The sequence below is a fragment of the Amblyraja radiata genome, chromosome 5 (genome assembly GCF_010909765.2).
Source record: "Amblyraja radiata isolate CabotCenter1 chromosome 5, sAmbRad1.1.pri, whole genome shotgun sequence".
Taxonomy (NCBI): Eukaryota; Metazoa; Chordata; class Chondrichthyes; order Rajiformes; family Rajidae; genus Amblyraja; species Amblyraja radiata.
Window position 1 is genome coordinate 90,490,506 of NC_045960.1, and position 22,088 is coordinate 90,512,593.

Sequence of the window (22,088 nt, forward strand, 5' to 3'; positions counted from 1 at the left end):
TGTATTGTTTCAGTTTTGTTTCATTTCCAATCATACACCCAAAGCATAAATAGAAAGCAAGATTTTTTTTATAAAGGGAAGGGAAACATGTAGTTCAATAGCAGCAGGGCCTGTAAATACGTCTTGCCTGTGGCAACTTGCCCGGTAAATAGGAAATGGAAAGTTGTGATGTTTCAATGGTAGAATAGAGCTTGGATAGCAATAAATAGTGCAAGGATTGTATATACACCACTGTACACATCCTGCTCTTGCTTGAAATAAAATATACTGTTACCATATTTATAATGTGTACCTTTCATATCAGAATTACATTCTTGATTCCACGTCAAATGTAGGCAGTGGAATTTAAAATGGGACAAGCTAACAACATTGATAGATTTAGCCACTCAACCAAGTTCACACTCTTCTAATGATGCTATACCATTGTCTTTGGTCACTGCTACCAATGCCACACATCCATCCACCTGGTAGTTCTGAGGCTGGAGTCATACTTCGTCAGTGAGGCGATCCATGGCTCACCTGGTGCTGAAACTCCCATCCATACCTTTGCCACTCTGCACCCAACAATTCTGATGCTGTTAGCTGGCCTGCTCCATGCCATCCTCTAAACATATTGTCTAAAATTAGAAACAAACTACAGATGCTAGAAATTTGAAAGGATCAGTTCATTCCAAAGAGGAAGAAAGATTCAAGGAGAGTAAGGGGCGACCGTGGCTGACAAGGGAAGTCAGGGACAGTATAAAAATAAAATAAAAGTATAACATTGCAAAGATAAGCGAGAAGCCAGAGGTTGTGTAACTGTTAAAGAGCAACAGAAGAAAACTAAAAAGGCAATATGAGGAGAAAAAGTGAGGTACAAAGGTAAACTATCCAAGAATAGTTAGTATAGGAGGATAGTAAAAGCTTCTTTAGATATGTGAAGAGGAAAAAACTAGTTAAGGCCAAAATTGGACCCTTGAAGACTGAATTTATTATGGGTAACAAGGAAATGGCAGACGAGTTCATCAGGTGCTTTGGATCCTTCTACACTAGGAGGACACAAATAATCTCCCAGATGTACTAGTGGCCAGAGGATCGAGGGTGATGGAGGAACTGAAGGAAATTCACATTAGGCAGGAAATGGTGTTGGATAGACTGATGGGACTGAAGGCTGATAAATCCCCAGGGCCTGATGGTCTGCATCCCAGGGTACTTAGGGAGGTAGCTCTGGAAATCATGGACTCATTGGTGATCATTTTCCAATGTTCTATAGATTCAGGATCAGTTCCTGCGGATTGGAGGGTAGCTAATGTTATCCCACTTTTTAAGAAAGGCGGGAGAGAGAAAACAGGGAATTATAGACCAGTTATAAAACAGGAAGGCACTTAATTTACATTTGAACTTTTCCCCCTCTCACTTTAAAGCTATACCTTCTAGCATTTGGCATTTTTACCTGGGGGGAAAAAGACTGTCTACGCCTCACATAAATTTGTAAACTATCTAGTCTTCTATCAGCCTGTGAAGCTCTAAGTTTGTGCAACCTCTGCTTGTAGCTCATACCCTCTCAGTCAGGCAATATCCTGGTAAACCCCTGCTGGACTCTCCCCAAAGGCTCCAAATCCTTCCTGTCATGCAGCGACCAGAACTCAGCCACTCAATATTGTTGCTGTACATTTCTCCTTGTCAACTATCTACTCATTTCTCTTTTTGACGTGTTAATGTACTTTTTCCCACCATCTTTTCAGGCAGTGTATTTCAGCTTGCATCATATGTAAACACAAAACTTTCCTGTTGTACCTCAGGACCCTTTTCCAATTATCTCAAATCAGGGTCCTGCGGAGGCACTTCTTCTCCATTCAGGGGAACAATCACTCTTTAAGGACTCCATAAAACCAAGTCAGTCTCCCATCTTATCATTCTGCTAAATCTCCTCTGCAGCCTCAATCAGATATTGACCTGCATTCTAAAATACAACATGACATTTCAACCAAGACTTAACCAGGATTTTAAAAAAAGATTCACATTGCTTTGTGTCCTAATAAAACCCAAAGAGAATGGATACCGATTATTAAATATCCTTCTCGACTTGGTCTGCCAAGACAAAAGCAGAATCACTGTCACTATTTTGAAGTCAGATTTACCCCAAAGATGGGGAAGTTTTTGGTCTTCTCATTCTCAATGAAGTGACACAGTCGAATACTATTTTTTGTATCAAATATTCGTCCGTCAAAGAGATTGTAGGTGGGGATGAAGAAATGAGGAAGATCGGCTCTCTTCAGATGATCAGTGAAGTTGTCCAAGAGCTGGAGAAAGCATCCAGCAAGGTCTTCAGGACGCCACATTTCATCTTTAGGTCTCTGGACACATGCGTGGAACAAAGTTGTTTTTGCATGGTAGGAGCAGACATCTGCCATTATGCGAGGATGCTTTTCCTTCAATTTCTCAATGAGGCGCTTCAAAAGCTTCAGACAGGATTTCCTATGAAAACAAAAGCAACTAGAGTACAAAGTGATGGTTTTTTATCCATCTCCCCTGAATCACAAGCACAATAATACTCAAGTACAGGGCCGGTCCCACCAGCATGCGCCTGCATGCGGCGAGCGCGACCAAACCAGAAGCGGGCGCCGTGTGGAGGTCGAGTGAGTGACGTGAAGTTCGAGCGAAGTCCGCGGGAAGTTTGCGCGTCACGTACGGCATCGAGACGCTGCGTATGCCCGTCGAGACGGTGCGCACAGCATTGAGGCGGCTGCGGGCCAGCAGGCCGTTGCCGCGCGGAATTTTTTAACGGTCAGTTTTTCGGAGCCCCGCGCGATGTCGGGACCAGCTCCACACAACTCCATACGGCTCCGGCGATCGAAGTGGGACCGGCCCCGCGAGGCCGTACGGCTCAAGTGACCACGTTCGGTCGCACTTGCCGCATGGAGTCGCATGCTCGTGGGACAGGCCCTTAACAGCGTCAGAGATCCGGGTTCGATCCTGACTATGGGTGTTGTCTGCACACAGATTTTTTTACATTCTCCCTGTGACCGTGTGGGTTTTCATCGGTTCCCTCCCACACTCCAAAGACATGTAGGTTTGTAGGCTAATTGGCTTCGGTAAAATTGTAAATCGTCCCTAGTGTGTAGGATAGTGCAAGTGTAGGGGTTGATTGCAGGTCAGCACGGACTCGGTGGGGTCAAGGGCCTGTTTCCGTGCTGCAGCTCTAAAGACTAAAATCTAACTGTAAGGAAAGTGAAAGTCACACCCCAGAATGCCGACTGCAGCAGGAATGCTTGATGATAACCCGAGATGGCATTCCTAACCCCTTTACACTTCAAGATGACAAGGCAGAGCTCAGTTTGAGTTGTAATCAAAAATTGAGTGGGACACTTGTTGGTTCATCCGACTTGGTAGTTTTGGTGGCACAGAGACAAACTGTTCAGAGAGCCACTGTGTTTTACAGACGTCTACTACTTAAAATCCACAGTGTTTTGCAGCCATGCAACTGCACCCAGATTCCCTTATCCCAGCAGGCACTGTAATCCACATGGAGCAAAATCACCCCGATTCCCATATCTCGTCACAGTCAGTGTGTGGAGTTTGAGGTTCAATGACGGTCAGACTTTACCATCAAAGCTCCCCCCTCACTGATCCACCAGCTATGTGTGCGTGCAGAATGCAATGAAGCTGCACTATGGTTCAAGTCAAATGATACGATAATTTCAACGCAGAGAACAACCCGAAAGCATTTGGGTCACCACTTTGCAGATATTTCCATTCAGTTGCAAGGGCTTCACAGCTGCCTGTCACTTAAAGTCTCCCACTCATGCCAGCCCCACTGCCTTCAGTCTGCTACACAGTTCCATCAATGCCCAACTTAAGTTTGAAGAACACCACTTCATCTTCCTCTTCTGAAGACTTGCACCTTAATAGCTACGTAATAATTTCAGGTAACCACCTTTACATTGATGCTTATGTGATCAGTTGATGTGAACAACATTATTTATATGTTTTGCTTTTTCCCTTTCTGCGTGTAACTGCCAACTTTAAAATGATTGTTATCTTCATCCTTTCAATCTGCACTCTATCACTGACATTCCCTCAGTTCTTTCCACCACTGCACTCTCACTATTTGCATGCTGATAAGAGGCCCTCAACCAAAATGGCACCCTGTCCCTCTCCCCACAGATGGTGCCTCACTTGCTGAGAGCATACATTTCCTGTTTTTGTTTCAATTTCCAGCATCTCCATTCGTTTTGCTCCAATTAATTCAGAAAGCCTGTCCCTCAGGTCTTCATGTGGTCATAAAATCACCCTGATTCCCACATCTGGTCACAGTCAGTGTGTGTAGAGATTGAGGTTCAACGAGGGTCAGACTTGACCATCAAAGGCACAAGGCTAACATTTGGATGCACAACTCAAGTTTTAATGGGTCTCTTTTCTCAACCCCATCAACAGAGGGCACAGGAATAACATGTGCAAAGCAATATCTTGGTGTTTTTAGAGGTACAGTGTGGAAACAGGCCCTTTGGCTCACCGAGTCCACGCTGACCATTGATCACCCACACACTAATTCCATGTTATCTCACTTTCGCATCCTACACACTGGGGACAATTGGCAGGGACCTATTAACCGACAAACGTGGACAGCTTTGGAATGTGGGAGGAAACCAGAGCACCCAGAGAAAACCCAAGTGGTCACAGGGAAAACGTACAAACGCCGTCAGACAACCCCTGAGGTAAGGACTGAACCCGGGTCTACGGCAATGTGAGGCAGCAGCTCTACCGGGGCACCATTGTGGAGGGGGGGGGGGGGGGGGGGGGGGGGGGAGGAGTTAAGGAAATGGGAACCAGCATATTTTAGCACAGTGTAGGCAAAATGCTGGAGTAACTTAGTGGGTCAGGCAGCAGCTTTGGAGAATTGCATGGTGTATTACAAGCAGTGAAACAAACCTGCAGCATTTAGATGAGCCGCTCTCACAGCAAGTCTTCATGTTGCCATGGTTCATGATCATCGTCTTCTCAATGTGCGAGAATGAGATCCGCCACATTTCTGCAAAAGTGAAGTTGAAATCTCAAGAAATGTTACTTGACTGTGGTGTTTAGCGACTGTCCATGTGCCACTCTCTCACTTCACTACAGTGTAAGACCTTGTGTAACCGACCACAGGTTTAACAGGTCCACATATCTTCCCGTTCTTGCAAGAGCCATTTATAAAAGCAATGGCTCCAGTGTTTTGGGGGAACATTTGTGTGGTGACCTTCCTTGGGCATTCGGCTTCACATTGCCATGGTGTTTACAAACATGTTGCAGAAACTATGTCTGCATGTGTGCCTGGCTTTCGCCCAACATCACAGGAGGAGGTAGAAGAAATCCCAGCACGTCATAACCCAATACTTAACTAATTCTTGTGGAATGCATTGTCATATTCTGTGGACAAGGAGTTTGGCCATTGTATATAACCAGAATCTATTTATAGGGTGCCTTTAATGCAGCAAAATGATCTAAGGTATTTCAGAGCATGGATATCAAACAAAATTTGACATGGAACCATCAATAGCAAATAGCCAAAAGCTTGGCAAAAGTTAAATTGCAAGGAGCATCTTAAAAGAGGAAAATACGGCAGAATAATTAAATCTGGGGACGATCAGATGTGGAGGAGCACATTCGTATTGGCGGGATGGAAGATATTATAGTTAAGGAAGCATGAAGCCATGGAATGATTTGAAAACAAGGCAGAGAATTTTAACATGAAGGGGCTGTTTGACTGGGAGTCAATTTCATCCAACTATTGCAAGATCCATGGGTAAATGTGATTCCGTTTTATATGACCTCTAGATTATACAGATTGGGTGTCCATGCCTGATGAGAACAAAGATGAGGATAAGGGTTTCAGCACAGAGTAGCTGAGACGAGCAGAGACAAGTAATTAATGGAGTAAAAAAAATAGCGGTGCATGGACAAATGTTTCGAAGCAGGTGGCATGTCATCCAGGCTGCAAATAATCCACTTCAATATCAAGGAGAAGGGATGGAGCTGGGTTCACAACAGCAGGGTAGTAACGAATTAAAGGGAATAACGTGTGGTTCTTTGATCAACAGCACATACTCAGAAGGGCAGAACGGCCCATTTCCATCATTCTGTGAGTTACAGACACTGGAAACTCCCATTCCAAAACACTGGAATAGGTAGCATTATTATTGTCAGCAAGATGCCAGAATTAGACATCAATGAGGAAACAACCTATCATTTAGGAAAACTGAGTAAAATTAAACTTGGTCAACAGAGTTTCATGTAAGCTAACTCACAGTTGACAATCTTGCTCAAATTCTTTGAGGATGTGGGGTATTAAGGGTGGTCAGCAGAGCCATCGTGGATTCTATTTGTTTGTTCTTTTAAGAAATGTGACGAAGACTCTCTTCCTTTGATGAGCAACATTAGACTGGTACCTCATGAAGTTATTGGAGACAGGTCCTTGTGGAAGCTAACAATTTAGGCATATGTGATGAGATAAAGATGGAGACAGAAGTAGGGATGGTACATGGTGCAGTTTACATATTCTGTTGTGCTGCTGCAAGTAAGAATGTCATTGTTCTATCTGGGACATACAACGATAAAACACTGTGGACTCTTGAATGATACATAACACCACATGCCTGGGCCTCACTGGCTCATCAGGAGCTGATGGGCTGACTGCTGCAGGGCACATTGAGGATGTAGACCAAACAGCATCAACGATTGAGGCTGCAGTCGTACCAGCTTAATTGAGGGATCTGTGATTTGACCGTAGTTTAAATTATTTATAATGATGGAAGGGCTGGAAGTAAAATGCATAATCTCAATAAAGCTACTGATTAGCTACTGATTATCTGAGTTGTAAGTTGCAAAATCAGACTTAGGGACAGGAATGGATCAAACTCAGTTCTTACACTCTAGCAGACCTCTGACGATAATTCATTGATATGAAACATTTCCTCTGTTAATATCTTACCCCAGTCCCATGTCCTATAGAACATGTCCAGCATTTTATGGTTTTACTTCATATTTCCAGCATCCAGCTTGTGTTGTTTTTGTACTGCGGATGCTTGAACTATGACTGGACAGGGCATTGACATTGGTAATCCAAGGAAGAGGAGGGTGCGGTTAGCCATCTTGGATAATATGGAGACGATGGAAAAACAAGATGGGATAGACACCGTTGTCACAAATCAGATTTATGTCATTTGTTACATCAATTGGCTGCTTGGTAATGCATGTTTGCAAGATTTTCTCCAGTGAATGTGGCATATATGCCTTCATATTCTGCTCATGCATTTGTTCTTTAAATGGAAGTGATAACGCACCTTTCTTTGACAGAGCTTGGGCTCCTTCTGTGGTCTCAAGCGGCTGCTGTTTTGGCACCAGGTAAAAAGACTTCCGTCTGAAATCAGTCCTGACCTTTTTTCCCAACCACTCTTCAATCTTCAGCCCTGTGTCGGTGCTGGGGGGCCATCTCTGTTTCACCTCCAGAGCCAACACCATGTCCAGCGAGATGAGTACACCGTCTCCCCCTATCTCCAGCGTCACAGCTGGGCTTCCTGGTTTCTTCCTTACCACTTTCACTTTGGAATCTGTGAAAAATGACACACAATGGTGTAAACGTCTCTATCTGTTGATAACTGCAGCCATGACATGAGCGGAGAACAAAGGATCCAGGTGTGAAGCGCACTTACTCAGCACCAGGACTCCTTCACTCTGATCACCGGGAGGCAGCAAAGCCATGAAGGGACCATTAATGGCACTGGTCAGCATCCTGTTCCTTTTGGAAGACTTTGGGCATTCGGCAGCGCAGTGGCTCGGCTGGTGGAGCCATTGCCTCACTGCACCAGAGACTCGTGTTCAATCCTGACCTCCAGTACTGTCAGTGTGGAGTTTGCTTGTTCTCCACGTGACCACATGAGTTTCTCCTGCGCTCATTCCCACACAACACAGACATGCAAGTTGGCAGGCTAATTGGCGACTGTAGATTGTCCCTTGTGTATCGGTGAGTAGTAGAATCTGGGAGGAAGGGGTGGAGTTGATGAAAATATGAGGAGAATAAAATAGGATTAAAATAGCAAGGCAATTGGTGGTTAGTGCAGATGGTGGTCTGAAGGGCATATCTCACTACTGTAAAGCTTTATCACTATAATGGACTGGGGCTGGTGTGTGCTTTCCACAATCTACTTGATCACAGTTAATTTGATTCTCAACCAGATTTACCATCTTTTCCTCCACAATGTTAGACCCAACAAGATGGTCGGTCTCAGATCTGAAAGCTCCAGCTTTTTCACTATGCTTTGCTCGACCATTGCATGGCAGAGAAAAATATTAAAAGCAGCAGGCCAGCTCTGTATTAAGTACTTGCATGATGGGGAGGTCCAGAGCAGAACCATTGGCATGCATCACATTTACAGATCCCGGCCTGGCTGTGGGCCTGGCTGTGGACCCAGGGTCATTCCAAGGTTCAGAAAGGGGAAGATCAGCAAGGATTCCCACTCATGAATCCGAGCCTCTTCTCACCACTAACGCTCCCATCCCTCACGTACGGATAGGATTGGCGTGGTTGCCATCGGCTGGATTACATGCAACCTCTAACCTCCTGGATGAAGTACCAAATAGAACAGTTATCAAGTCAAGAGCGTTTAATTGTCACATGTCCCAAAACAGAAGAATGAAATTCTTACTTGCAGCAGCGTTACAAGACTGTAAACACAATTCAAGTAGATAACATAATAAATAAACAAAACTTCAATAAATTAAAAAAAACACAATCATGGTGTAAAATAAAACAAAGTCCCCGTCCATAGTACAACCAATGGTGCTTTATTGTCATGTGTGCACAACTCAACAAAATTCTCTTTGCAAAGATCAAACATGCACAAGTCATCGTATTTTGGTGTCTTATACATGAAGACCAAAATCTGGTGCACACACTTGATGTACTCGATCAGCTCCCATACCTGGTAAGCTCCACGTTATTGCAGGGCCTCCTCCGCCACCCTTGGCCGCTTCTGCCCACAAACCGGCTTCCCTTTCCTCGCCCAACCATGAGGAGGTGTCCTGGGGGTGCCTCCTGCATCCGACCGTGAAGTTGCTGGAGGCAATACCCCTCCTATTAGTCCACTCCTCGCAACGGTCATTGCGAATGGCTCCCTCCTCATCGGCTCTCCGGTCTTCTGTTGTCAGCAAATTTAACGATGGAGTTAGAACTGTGTCCGGCTACACAGTCATGAGTATAAAGTGAGTAGAGCAGGGAACTGAGCATACAGCCTTGAGGTGCCCCTGTGCTAATCATTATTGAGGAGGAAGTGCTGTTGCCAATTCGTACCGATTGAGTTTTGTTGATGAGGAAGTCGAGAATCTAATTCCAAAGGGATGCACAGAGATCCAATTCCTTGAGCTTGGTATTATTTGGAGGGATAATGTTATTGAACTCCAAACTGTAGTCAATGAACAACAACCTGACATCTGAAGAAGGGTTTCGGCCCGAAACGTTGCCTATTTCCTTCGCTCCATAGATGCTGCTGCACCCGCTGAGTTTCTCCAGCATTTTTGTGTACCTTCGATTTTCCAGCATCTGCAGTTCCTTCTTAAACAGCCTGACATGTGTGTTTTTATTGTCCAGGTGGTCCAGTGGGGAGTCAGTGCGATTGCATCTCCATTGATTTATTGTGGCAGTAGACAAATTGAAGTGGGTTTAGATTCTTACTAAGATAGGAGTTGATATGTGCCATAACCAACCTCTCAAGCACTTCATCACTATGGCCATTACTGACAGTCTGTAGCCGTTAAGACATTCACCTTACTCTTCTTGGGCACTGGGATTATTGATGCCCTTTTAAAGCAGATGGGAACCTCAGACCTCAGTAATGAGCGGAGGTGCGAGATTGCAACCTTCACGTGGTCCACCCTGTTTTGATGAATGCAATCAACCTGGCGTGCAAAAACAGAACAAGTTGTCTTACAACTTTAGGCTGTGCACGCCAAACGCAAGAAGAAGAAGTAACGAGAGGTTACAAGATGTCCGCAAAAACTCCAGTCGGTTGGTCCGCGCAGGTTTGGGGAACGCAACCAGGTACAACATCAGGTCCAGGCGCTTTCCGAGGGTTGATCCTCCTGTAGAATCTTCTGATGTCGGCCTTGGTGACTGAGATTGTAATACCATCAGGGGTAGGGGGCCCCCAAGAAGGCACATCTTCCTTTCTTCTTTTCGAAGCATGCATAGAAGGCATTGAGCTTGCCTGGGAGTGATGCCTCGCTGTCACTCGAGCTGCCCCCTGGATTTGCCCGGCAGGAGGTGATGAGGTGCAACCCCTGCCACAGCTGCCGAATGTCCGTCTCATCCTCTAACTTAGAGCGAACTTCCCTTTTAGCCTTTTTGATTGCCTTATCGAGGTCGTATCTGGACTTCTGGTATGAATCTGTGTCGCCGGACGTCTGGTCCTCAGATAGATTGCGGACCTCATTGTTCATTTAAGGTCTCTGGTGGGGAACACTCGGATGGGTTTTCATGGGAACACACTTCTCCAACACATTTTCTTATCAAGTCGGTAACAACCTTGGTGTATAAATTCAGGTCCATTGCCCAGTCCTTGAAGATTGCCCAGTCTACTGACTCAAATCTGAATTCTCTGGGGTGGAACCCTCTCCAAGACAGACAGACGTGAAGCTCACCGTTTGACCTGTTTTTTACAAAATGTTAAATGGTCAGCTCGACATAGACTACAAGACCTACACCAAACCCAAACCAATTAGGAGCAGACATGGGCATTCGATCCAATTTGTGATCCCAGCTACAAAGACAGATGTGTACAGCAATTCGTTCTTCCCCCGCACAATTAAAGCATGGAATAATCTCCACCCAACTATAGTTACCCAACCAGATGCAACTAAATTTAAAGTAGCTCTTTCTTCCCAATAACCCTTTCTGGGTTAAGCCCTCCCTTCACCACCTGTTGTTTAAATTCCATTTGGAATATTTTGGAGGACCAAGAAACCAAGAAAATCCCAGAGTTGTTCCTTCCCCCGACCAGCTCTGTTCAGTCTTCACCACTGGAGCTGCGCTCTTCAGCTGCTGCTTATCTGCAGGATGAAGGAGCACAGCCAGATGGTTGGATTTTTCAAAGTGAGGACAAGGGATAGAGTGATAAGCATCTTTGATGGTGGAATAGCTGTGGTCAAAAGGTGTTTATTCTCTGGTGCTGCAGGACACGAGATGGTGGCAGTTTGGAAGGGATTTCTTCAAACTGGCCTTGCTGAAGTCCGCGGTTACATAAGAAAGGCCTCAGGGTACGCTGTCTAATGTTTGTCAACCACGGCGTGCAGTTCCTCTGGTGCTAAATGAATGGTTGCCTGGGGCAGGAGGTTAGACTGTGGTCATGATGATGTAGGTGAATTTCCTCGGGACTAAGAAGGGGGACGGCACTTCACCACCAGGAGTTCCAGGTGTGGAGAGCATGAGTTAGACAAGACCGCTACATCTGACCACCATGAAGAGTTCAGCACGAGGCAGACACCTCTGCCTCTCCCTTTCCCGATGCTTCGGTTTGGTCCATGCGATGAATGGAGAAACCTTCGGGCTGGCGAGCTGAGTCTGGGGGGCTGGATGTGGGCCATGTCTCTGTGAAACAGAGCACACAACATTCCCTCATCTCTCTTTGATAAAGCAGCCCCATCCTTAAGTCCTCAACTTTATTTTCTGATTTTGGATGATCAGCCATGATCATGTTGAATCCCAGTGCTGCCTTGAAGGGCTGAATAGTCTACGCCTGCACCTATTTTCTATGTTTCTGGGAACTGTGCATTGCCCAGTAGGATGGTCAGAAGTGGAAGTAGGTGGAAGGAGGGGAGGGGTAAGTCTCCTGCGCTTCAGCCTTACTTGTGGACACGTCGGCTATATTTCCAGACACATTGGAGGCTTTCCCGGTATGTCCTGGCACTGCACTGCACTAAGTGTGATCCTCCGCAAGGTTGGGGATTCCCTTGCATCCCACGGTAGTTCCATTGCCATTGGAAGATCGCAACAGCACTAATCCATTTAAATGGACCAGCAGCTTGTCAGATATGGCATTGATCTGTGCTGTTCCTTTTATCCAAATAAGTTCAGAGCTGTTATATTTGATCCTGTCCTGTAGTACTGTCAAAATGTCACCACAGTACAGCACCATGTTGTTTTGTCCAGAAACAAATTGATCCATTTACCATGTGGAAGCTGCCTTGCAATGTAGTACGGTGTAAATGATATATCTGCATACTGACCTGGCAATAATTTTACTGCATCTATTATGAGTTTCCTGAGGTGGCAAAGCATTTTTTCGGCTGACAGCAGTCCATCACAAACAAACCGATTGAGAGGGTTGGCATGTGGGCATCTCTTAAATTCAATATAGTAGAAAGCACCTTCGATGTTCACCTCTTGACACACGACTCTCTCCACAGGGACTGTGATCATTATATCAAATTCATTTGGTTCAAAAATCTGCAGAGACCAGAAATTAAATGTTAAAATGAAACATCACCTTTCACCCTGCAGGCTTTTGCCTTTAACAAATCATCTGAATTCAGTCTTCAAATCGAATTTTCCAAACACTTTGCCCCCTTACCTCTGAACTTGGATAGGACAGGTTTGGAGGGATATGGACCAAATGCTGGCAGGTGGGACTCGTTTAGCTGGGACATGTTGGCCGGTGTGCGCAAGTAGGGCCGAAGGGCCTTTTCCCACACCGTATCACCCTATGACTCTATAAGTTCCCTCTGCATGACTCAAGTCTGCTGTTCATCTACCTCTACCACCTGCTTTCCCCAGTGGCTTAGCTTGAGACAAAGGATGCAATGCTCATGGGGGGGGGGGAGAGAGAGGGGTGGTTACTGGGTTGGGTTCTCCTACCACCAGGGCTTTTCCTGCCCTTGGAATTTCACAGCACAATGAAACAGCATATGACAGACCAAGATACTGATCAATTGTTTTGCAATGCAGGACATCATTCATGGATATGGATACCCCTGGCAAAGCCGGGATTTATTGCACATGCCAAGTGGTTCCAAAACTGAGAAGGTTGTTAATAACCAACCACATTGCTGTGGAACTGGAGTCACATGTGGGCCAGGCCGGGCGAGGATCGCAGATCTCCTTCCTTCAAGGACATTAGTGAAGTGGATAGGTTTTAGATACATAGAAAATAGGTGCAGGAGTAGGCCATTCGGCCCTTCGAGCCTGCACCACCATTCAATATGATCATGGCTGATCATCCAACTCAGTATACTGTACCTGCCTTCTCTCCATACCACCTGATCCCTTTAGCCACAAGGGCCACATCTAACTCCCTCTTAAATATAGCCAATGAACTGGCCTCAACTACCCTCTGCGGCAGAGAGTTCCAGAGATTCACCACTCTCTGTGTGAAAATTTTTTTTCTCATCTGTGACCCCTTGTTCTGGACTTCCCCAACATCGGGAACAATCTTCCTGCATCTAGCCTGTCCAACCCCTTAAGAATTTTGTAAGTTTCTATAAGATCCCCCCTCAATCTCCTAAATTCTTGCGAGTATAAGCCGAGTCTATCCAGTCTTTCTTCATATGAAAGTCCTGACATCCCAGGAATCAGTCTGGTTTTGATGATTATTTGAGTGGTTTCCTGTTAATACTACTGAAACTAGCTATTTCTCTATTTGCAGATTTTTATTTAATTGCCTGAAATTCCCCAGCTGCCCCTTAAAGAATTCAAACTTGTTCCTTTGAACCAAGTTCCTAGGTAGAAATCCAATAGAAATTAGCTTGTTTCATAATTCAATGTGATCACAAAGGATTGCCCACATTCAATTTTGTGTTCCTGCTTCCTCTGCACATCCCTTGCATACTTCAGGTGAGTACTTTATCTAAATTCTACTTGTATATAGTTAATGAATTTTCCATCAACTGACTTTTCTGAATTCCACACCATCAGGTATATCCTTCCTGCATCTAGTCCAGCCCTGATTTGCTTCCAAAATGTATCACTCTGCATTTTGGATGAGAATATGCAAGGCATGATTAGTAAGTTTGCAGATGACATTTGAAATGGGTGGTGTTGCAGATAGGGAAGATGGTTATCAAAAATTACAGCAGGATCTTGATCAGTTGGGCAAGTAGGCTGAGGAATGGCTAATGATTTTAATGTCAGCAAGTGTGAGGTATTGCATTTTGGGAAATCAAACCAGGGCAGGATCTTCTTAGTAAATGGCAGGACCCTAGGGGTGGGGGCTGTAGAACAGAGGGATTGTGCATGCAGGTACATAGTTCCTTGAAAGTGGAGTCACAGGTTTGATAGGGTGTTCAAGAAGGCTTTCAGTATATTGCACTGCATCTGTCAAGGCACTGAGTATAGAAGTTGGGATGTTATGTTATAGTTGGTGAGGCTGTATTTAGAGTATAATGTTCATTTTCAGTCACCCTACAAAAGGAAGGATGTGGTTAAGCAGGAAAGAGTGCAGAGAAGATTTGCCTGGTTGTTGCCAGAATTTGAGGGCCTGTGCTAGAGAGATTGGGCAGGCTAGGAGTTTATACGTTGGAGCGCACGAGGATGAGGGGTGATCATATAGAGGTGTATAAGATCTTGAGAGGAATAGAAGGGGTAAATACACAGTCATTTATCCAGAGTAGGGCAATCAAAAACTAGAGGACATAGGTTTCGGGTGAGGTGGAAGATTTAATTCGGAACCCGAGGGGTATCTTTATCACATGTGGTGTGTTTCTGGAACGAGATGCCAGATGATATATACAGTGTGGAAACAGGCCGTTCAGTATTGAACTTGTCCACGCCGACCAACATGCCCCATCTACACTCGTCCCAACTGCGTGCCTTTGGCCTACATCCTTCTGAACGGTGTTCGGCAAAACGGTTGCCTAGTCTATGTCCTCAAAATTGTCCCCAAATGGCATTTCCTCCATCTGCCCGGTTTTATTTCCTGTTATTAAATTCAGTAGAGCTTCTAGTCAAATAATTCATGTAAGGTCTCAAAAATATTTCCTAGGTGCACTTTACAAGTTCCGCCCCAATAAGCGCCTGACTTTAAGATCGATGCAGTGAATATTGGCGAAGTTAAAATCCCTCACTAGTATAACCCCATTGGTGTTACACCTCTCACCATAAAGGCCCACATGCTACTTTGCTCAAACATACTGTCCCCATCAGCGATGGATGGCTAATGCTGACATCCCATCAGAACCTGCCATCATTTGGACTGACCTTAGGCGGAATGACAGATGCCCTGGGGCGGAATTGTTCTGGATTCTCCAAAAGTCAAAAGATACCAGAAGCCATGTAGACACTTCTTGTGAACTTTGTAGAAATGAGCTGTAGATGCTAGTTTAAACTAAAGAGACACACAAAATGCTGGAGTAACCCAGCGGGACAGGCAGCATCTCTGGAGAGAAGGAATGGGTGAGGTTTTGGGTCGAGAACCTTTCCTTCAGATTGTCTATCTATGAATAGTGTCTATCTATTCTTGTGAACTTGGTGGTGAATGTCTCAGCACAATAACCTGGCTCTTAACACCAGCAAAACCAAGGAACTGATTGTGGACTTTGGAAGGGGTAGGATCAGGACCTACAATCCGGTTTATATCAACAGGACGATGGTGGAAAGGGTCAAGAACTTCAAATTCCTGGGCGTGCATATTTCCGAAGATCTTTCCTGGTCCCAGCACACTGATGCAATTATAAAGAAAGCACATCAGCGCCTCTACTTCCTGAGAAGATTACAGAGAGTCGGTATGTCAAAGGGGACTCTCTCGAACTTCTACAGGTGCACAGAAGAGAGCATGCTGACTGGTTGCATCGTGGCTTGGTTCTGCAACTTGAGAGTCCAGGAGCGGAAAAGAATGCAGCGTTGTGACCACTGCCCAGTCCATCATCGGCTCTGACCTCCCCACCATCGAAGTGATCTATCGCAGTCGCTGCCTCAAAAAGGCTGCCAACATCATCAAGGACCCACACTATCCTGGCCATGCACTCATCTCTCCGCTGCCATCAGGTAGAAGGTACAGGACCCTGAAATCTGGTACATCCAGGTTCAGGAACAGCTTCTTCCCCACAGCCATCAGGCTATTAAACTCGCCATCAAACAAACTCCGAACTATGGCAACATAGAAACATAGAAACATAGAAAGTAGGTGCGAGAGTAGACCACCAGGTCCGTCGAGCCCGCACCGCCATTCGCTCATGGCTGAACACTAAACAGACACACTTACCCACAAACAGTAGACACAAGACACAGAACACAAGACACTACCCTCCCCTTTATACCGCTATCACCCCTCTCCACCCCAAGAACCTCGCGATCTCCTGGGGGAGGCAAAAAACCGGATAAAAACCCAGGTCCAATTCGGGAAAAAAATCCGGGAAATTCCTCTCCGACCCCAATCCAGGCGATCGACACTTGTCCAGGAGATCACTCAGGTCTTACTATACTAACCATACCTAGGTCCATATCCCTGCCCTCTCCCCGTAGCCCCTTATCCCCTTGGCAGCTAAAAAACCATCTATTTTAGTCTTAAATATATTTAAAGTTTCTGCTTCCACTGCTCCCTGGGGCAGTGAATTCCATAAATTAACCACCCTCTGGGTGAAGAAGTTCTTCCTCATCTCAGTTTTAAAAGAGCCCCCCCTTATTCTGCAACTATGTCCCCTAGTTCTAGTTTCCCCGATCATTGGGAACATCCTCGGTGCATCCACCCGATCAAGGCCCCTCACGATCTTATATGTTTCAATGAGATCGCCTCTCATTCTTCTAAACTCCAAAGAGTAGAGTTCCAGCCTACTTAACCTTTCCTCATATGTCAATCCCCTCATTGCAGGAATTAATCTTGTAAACCTTCGCTGCACTGCCTCCAGGGCTAGTACATCCTTTCTTAAGTATGGACCCCAGAACTGTACACAATATTCCAAATGTGGTCTCACTAATACTGTGTACAGCTGCAGCAAGACCTCCGTGTTTTTATACTCAATCCCCCTAGCAATAAAGGCCAAAACTCCATTGGCCTTCCTGATTGCTTGCTGCACCTGCATACTAACTTTTAGTGATTCATGTACTAATACCCCTAGATCCCTTTGCGTTGCATTACAACGCAGCTCCTCCTCATTTAGAAAATAACTTGCCCTATCATTTTTTTTCCCCAAAGTGAATGACTTCACATTTATTAGTATTAAATTTCATCTGCCAAGTTGTTGCCCACTCACCTAGCTTATCTATATCCTTTTGCAGACTCTTCCTATCCTCCTCATCCCCTACTTTTCCTCCCATTTTTGTATCGTCCGCAAATTTTGATATATTACACTTGGTTCCCTCCTCCAAATCATTTATATAAATTGTGAACAACTGGGGTCCCAGCACCGACCCTTGCGGAACCCCGCTAGTTACCGGTTGCCATCCCGAGTATGAACCATTTATCCCCACTCTCTGCTTCCTATTTGTTAGCCAATCCTCTACCCATGCTAATATATTACCCCCAATCCCATAATTTTTTATTTTTAGCAATAGTCTCTTATGTGGCACCTTGTCAAAAGCCTTTTGGAAGTCCAAGTATACCACATCCACCGGTTCCCCTTTATCCACCCGGGTTGTTACTTCCTCAAAGAATTCGAGCAGATTCGTTAAACAGGACTTCCCCTTCACAAAACCATGCTGGTTCTGTCCGATGAAGTCATGTTTATCCAAGTGCCCCGTTAGTGTTTCTTTAATAATTGTCTCTAACATTTTACCCACCACCGATGTTAGACTAACCGGTCTATAGTTACCCGCCTTCTGTTTACTTCCTTTTTTAAATATAGGTGTTACATTGGCCATTTTCCAATCCACTGGGACCGTTCCTGCCTCCAGGGAGTTTTGGAAAATTATCACCAATGCATCCACAATCCCCACCGCTATCTCCCTCAAGACCCTTGGATGTAATCCATCAGGCCCAGGGGATTTATCCTCCTTCAGTCTCATTAATTTCCCTAATACCACCTCCTTGGTGATCTTAATAGTATTTAGCTCCTCCATTCCTACCGCCCCCTGTTTATCCAGCGTTGGAATATTTTTTGTGTCTTCTATGGTGAAGACTGATACAAAATACTCGTTTAATGCCTTTGCCATTTCCATGTTCCCCACCAACAACTCTCCAGTCTCACCCTCCAAAGGACCAACGTTCACCTTAGCCACCCTTTTTCTTTTTATATAGCTATAAAAACTCTTACTATTAGTTTTTATGTTGTTCGCTAAATTCCTTTCATAGTCTATTTTCCCCGTCTTAATTAATCTCTTAGTTATTTTTTGCTGACCTTTAAATGCTTCCCAATCCTCTACCCTCCCACTATCTCTGGCTACCTTATATGCCCTTGCCTTCAGCCGAATACTATCCTTTATAGTTTTACTGAGCCATGGCTGACTGTTCTTACCCTTACCCCTTTTTTTCTTCATAGGAATAAATTTTTCTTGAAGGTTATACAGTATACCCTTAAACGTACACCACTGCTCATGTACCGTCTTATTCTTGAGTCTGCTATCCCAGTCAACTTTGATCAGCTCAGTCCTCATACCTTCATAATCCCTATTGCACTTTATCTGTTTATTTATGTGTATATATGTGATCTATGCTATATAGACACACTGCGCTGTTCTGTATTTATGCTTACAATATTCTGTTGTGCTGCAGCAAGCAAGAATTTCATTGTCACATCTGGGACACATGACAATAAACTCTCTTGACTTGACTTGTTAGAAGCATCCGCAAACCGAGCATTCTAACCTGCTAGGCCAGCATTGCAGCACCCGGCAGTCAGGTTGAACAATTACTGTAAACCTGCCCTGGCCTGAACGCCGGGAAATGAAAGTAAACGCAGCCAGCGGAAGTAGAAATAAAAAGCAATGCACCCATAAGGCGACTTTCGCTCGGTCCTCGGATGGGTAGTCAAACATACTTTACCTTAACGCGTTCGTAGTAACTGCCACTTGCCAACGTTTCAATTGAAGCAAAACAACGTATAGGATCCTCTCTGATGTGCCGCACCAAATGGCCCACTACATCGTTCACCCGCTTCGATGCTTTGGATCGCTCATCCGATCTAATGCGCAGATCTTCAATCACAGCCCGCAGCACTTTGTTCAAATCTCGCTCTCTGCCGACCTCACCGTCTCCAGCGGCAGCTGCTGCCTTGGTCTTCCTGCCACTCGCGTCTTTGTTGGCATTTTTTCCCTTGGCAGGAGGAACAACGCCTTTGGCATGATCCGTGTCCTTGCCAGCAGCAGCCACCCTGGCACCGGTGTCATTGCCGTCAGCAGTGTTGTTGGCATTCTTCCCCTTGACACCAGCAGCAACCATGGTGGCATCTATCCTCTTGTCGCCAGCAGCCCCCCTGGCATTAACTTCCTTCCCACGAGCAGCCTTGGTGGGAATGGCCTCATTGACAACAGTACACCTGCGGATGCCGGTGATCCCGTCACTCCTGTCCCTGTGCCCGGCTCCATCCTTCTCGCCGAGATGTGCGGGGCTGTGGTGGGCATCGTTGAGGTTGCTCCGCGCCTCCGGTCCTCCCCCACGCTGGCCCTTGGGTTTCCCGCCGGCGGTCCTGCCACAGCTGGCGGGCCAAACCGGGGTAGCTCTCGCTGGCAGGTCGCCGGCCCCGACCGCTGCTTTCTTCTTGCTCATCCCACGCTGTGAAAGTGCAGCAACGCTCCCCACCTTCCAGCCCACCCGACCGGCCGGTTCAAAGCAAGTGATATCCTGTAAGGCAGCAAAAGCGATTCCCTCCCCTTATGCCCGCCCCCAACCTGCATCCCCGCCTCCTGTACAAAACCCCGCCCCATCCTAATCCCAGCTCTGACACAACTCCCTCGCGTAGCCCCGATCACATCCACCTGCCTTCGTCCCAATCCAAATCCCTCCCGTTACCGGCCCCCATCTCCCAACCCAATCCCCGCCCGGCCCATGTCCCACTTTCCTGAGCTACTCACGAATTCTCCCGAGTTTTCCCCTCGATTCAAACTTGGAGAATTACGGTAATAGCCAGCCGTAGGTACTCGGGGCTATTTTTTTTTTACTCGTGGACATTTTTCAACATGCCGAAAAAACGTCCCGCCTTAAGGGCCTGTCCCACTATACAAGTTTACCCAAGAGCTCTTCCGAGTTTAAAAAAAAAAATCAAACTCGTGGTAATGGGGCTGTCCCACTTGTACGAGCCAATTCAAGAGTTCTCCCGAGTTTCCCCAGATTCGAACTTGAAGAATTACGGTAATAGCCACTCGTAGGTACTCGGGGCTTTCGTGGGCATTTTTCAACATGTTGAAAAATCTTCACGAGTCTTCAGGAGCTTACCGCGTTTCCCCAGTCTCTGCCGTTAGCGTTACGAGCCGCTAAGAGACATCCCGAGCTCCGACGTACCCGCCATGTATATTCTACGTGCTTACCACAAGTTTGATTTTTTTCAATCTCGAGAGAGCTCTTGAATTAGCTCGTACAGTGGGACAGCCCCTTAAGTACGTAGAATGTACGTAGCGGGTACATCGGAGCTCGGGACGTCTCTTAATTCAAACGGCAGGTACTCGGGAAACGTGGTGAGCTCGTGAAGTTTTTTTAAACGTGTTGAAAAATGTCCACGAGAGCCCCGAGTACCTACGAACAGCTATTACCTTAATTCTCCAAGTTGGAATCGGGGAAACTCGGGAGAACTCTTGAATTACCTCGTACAGTGGGACAGGCCCTTTACCTGATGCCCCGAGTACCTACGGCTGGCATTACAAGCCTCTACGAAATATCTACGGACTCCTACGGACATTCCACGATTTTTAATCAAGGGGAAAACTCGGGAGAATTCGTGAGTAACTCGGGAAAGTGGGACAGGGGTGTTTACGAGTTGTCTACGTTCACGTGTGTGTGATGTTGTTGCAAGCAGCATCTTGATTGAATCTATACCTCACCTTGGGTACTCGACTTGACCCCGCCTCTACTCATCTCGTATATAATAAAACAGAAAATGCTGGAAATACTCAACAGGTCGGGCAGCATCTGTGGGAAGGAAAATAGAGGTAATGCTTCAGGTCAAATACCCTTTGTCAGAACTAAGAAGGAGACAAAACAAGGCACAAAGTGCTGCCGTAACTCAGCGAGTCAAGCAGCATTGCTGGAAGAAATGAACAGGCCACTTTTCAGATCAGGACCCTTTTTCAAACTAAATGTAGTGGGGTGTGGGTGGAGAAAGCAGAGAAAAGTGCAGAACAAGGCCTAGCAATTAATAGGTGAATACAGGTGGAGGTCTTTGTCATTTGATGGTGGACAATAGGATTATAGGTGGAAGGGGGTGGGAAGAGGGGGGGGGGGACAGGAAAGTCATCTATCAATCAACCCCCTCATGAATTTCACTTGCCAGGCTTTGTACTAGCCCTCCCCTTTCCCGACTCTCCTTACAATCAGTCTGAAGTAGGATCCTATCCCAAAACGCTGCCTTCCAGATACTGCCTGACGCACGGAGTTCCTCCAGCACTTTGTGCTTTGTACCCGACTTATACTTGGCATCTCACTGCAGAAACTCTGGACTTAGTTATGAAACCAGCCACTTGTAACTGTTCAATTCATATGATCAAGAGCCCTGAAATAAGGAAAGATTGCCCTTGCTCTGCACTGGAGAATTAACATTACAGTCAACACAATGAAGGATAAAAAAAAATAGCAACTTGTATTAAGTCTCTTAATCCTGGCACTCCATCTGGTGGTGAATCTGATCCTGTCCCTGTTATCGCAGCATAAACAATTACAGGGAAGGAATAGGTGAATCATATAATCATTGCAGTGAAAAAGGATGACATTGGTCTAGTGAACCTCTTTGCAAGCTTAATCCAGGTAATCCAAATTTATTCCCTCATGCCACACGTTCCTAGCCATTCACCTTAAATCCATAGGCCCTAGACATGCCTACCTTTCTGTTGGTTACGTTGAACAGACCTTCTTCTAAAAACACACTGTTGTAGCGGGTGCGTGAACTAGGGAGTGGCCCACTCCCCACGAACCGCCACACTGTCACCATTCCCCATCTCTTTCTTTGCTACATAGACAAGCCCGTTCGGGGCTACCTCGTGCACTCATTGATTTCATCCACTT

General features: G+C 45.8%; 1 protein-coding gene across 2 annotated transcripts; it reads right to left on the reverse strand.

The window, feature by feature from the left end:
- Positions 1-492: 492 nt before the first annotated feature.
- Positions 493-19,728, reverse strand: cgas (cyclic GMP-AMP synthase). Of its 2 annotated transcripts, XM_033021708.1 has the most exons (5): positions 18,921-19,728; positions 12,238-12,457; positions 7,302-7,568; positions 4,912-5,011; positions 493-2,457 (listed from the first exon to the last, which is right to left on the reverse strand). In XM_033021708.1, the coding sequence occupies exons 1-5, from the start codon at positions 19,641-19,643 to the stop codon at positions 2,100-2,102; spliced, it is 1,668 nt and encodes a 555-aa protein (XP_032877599.1). In that variant the 5' UTR covers positions 19,644-19,728; the 3' UTR covers positions 493-2,099. The 2 variants fall into 2 exon arrangements, with proteins under 2 accessions (XP_032877599.1, XP_032877601.1); XM_033021710.1 differs by lacking the exon at positions 4,912-5,011 and having other exon boundaries at positions 2,309-2,457.
- Positions 19,729-22,088: the final 2,360 nt, after the last annotated feature.

What these genes read in the sequence shown, in the direction of transcription:
- cgas (XM_033021708.1), bottom strand. Translation starts at nt 19,643, where the DNA reads ATGAGCAAGAAGAAAGCAGCGGTCGGGGCCGGCGACCTGCCAGCGAGA. An exon ending in GTTACTACGAACGCGTTAAG is followed by an intron (nt 12,458 to 18,920) that starts GTAAAGTATGTT and finishes TGGTCTCTGCAG; the next exon opens with ATTTTTGAACCAAATGAATT. An exon ending in GGCTCATCTAAATGCTGCAG is followed by an intron (nt 2,458 to 4,911) that starts GTTTGTTTCACT and finishes TTGTTTTCATAG; the next exon opens with GAAATCCTGTCTGAAGCTTT.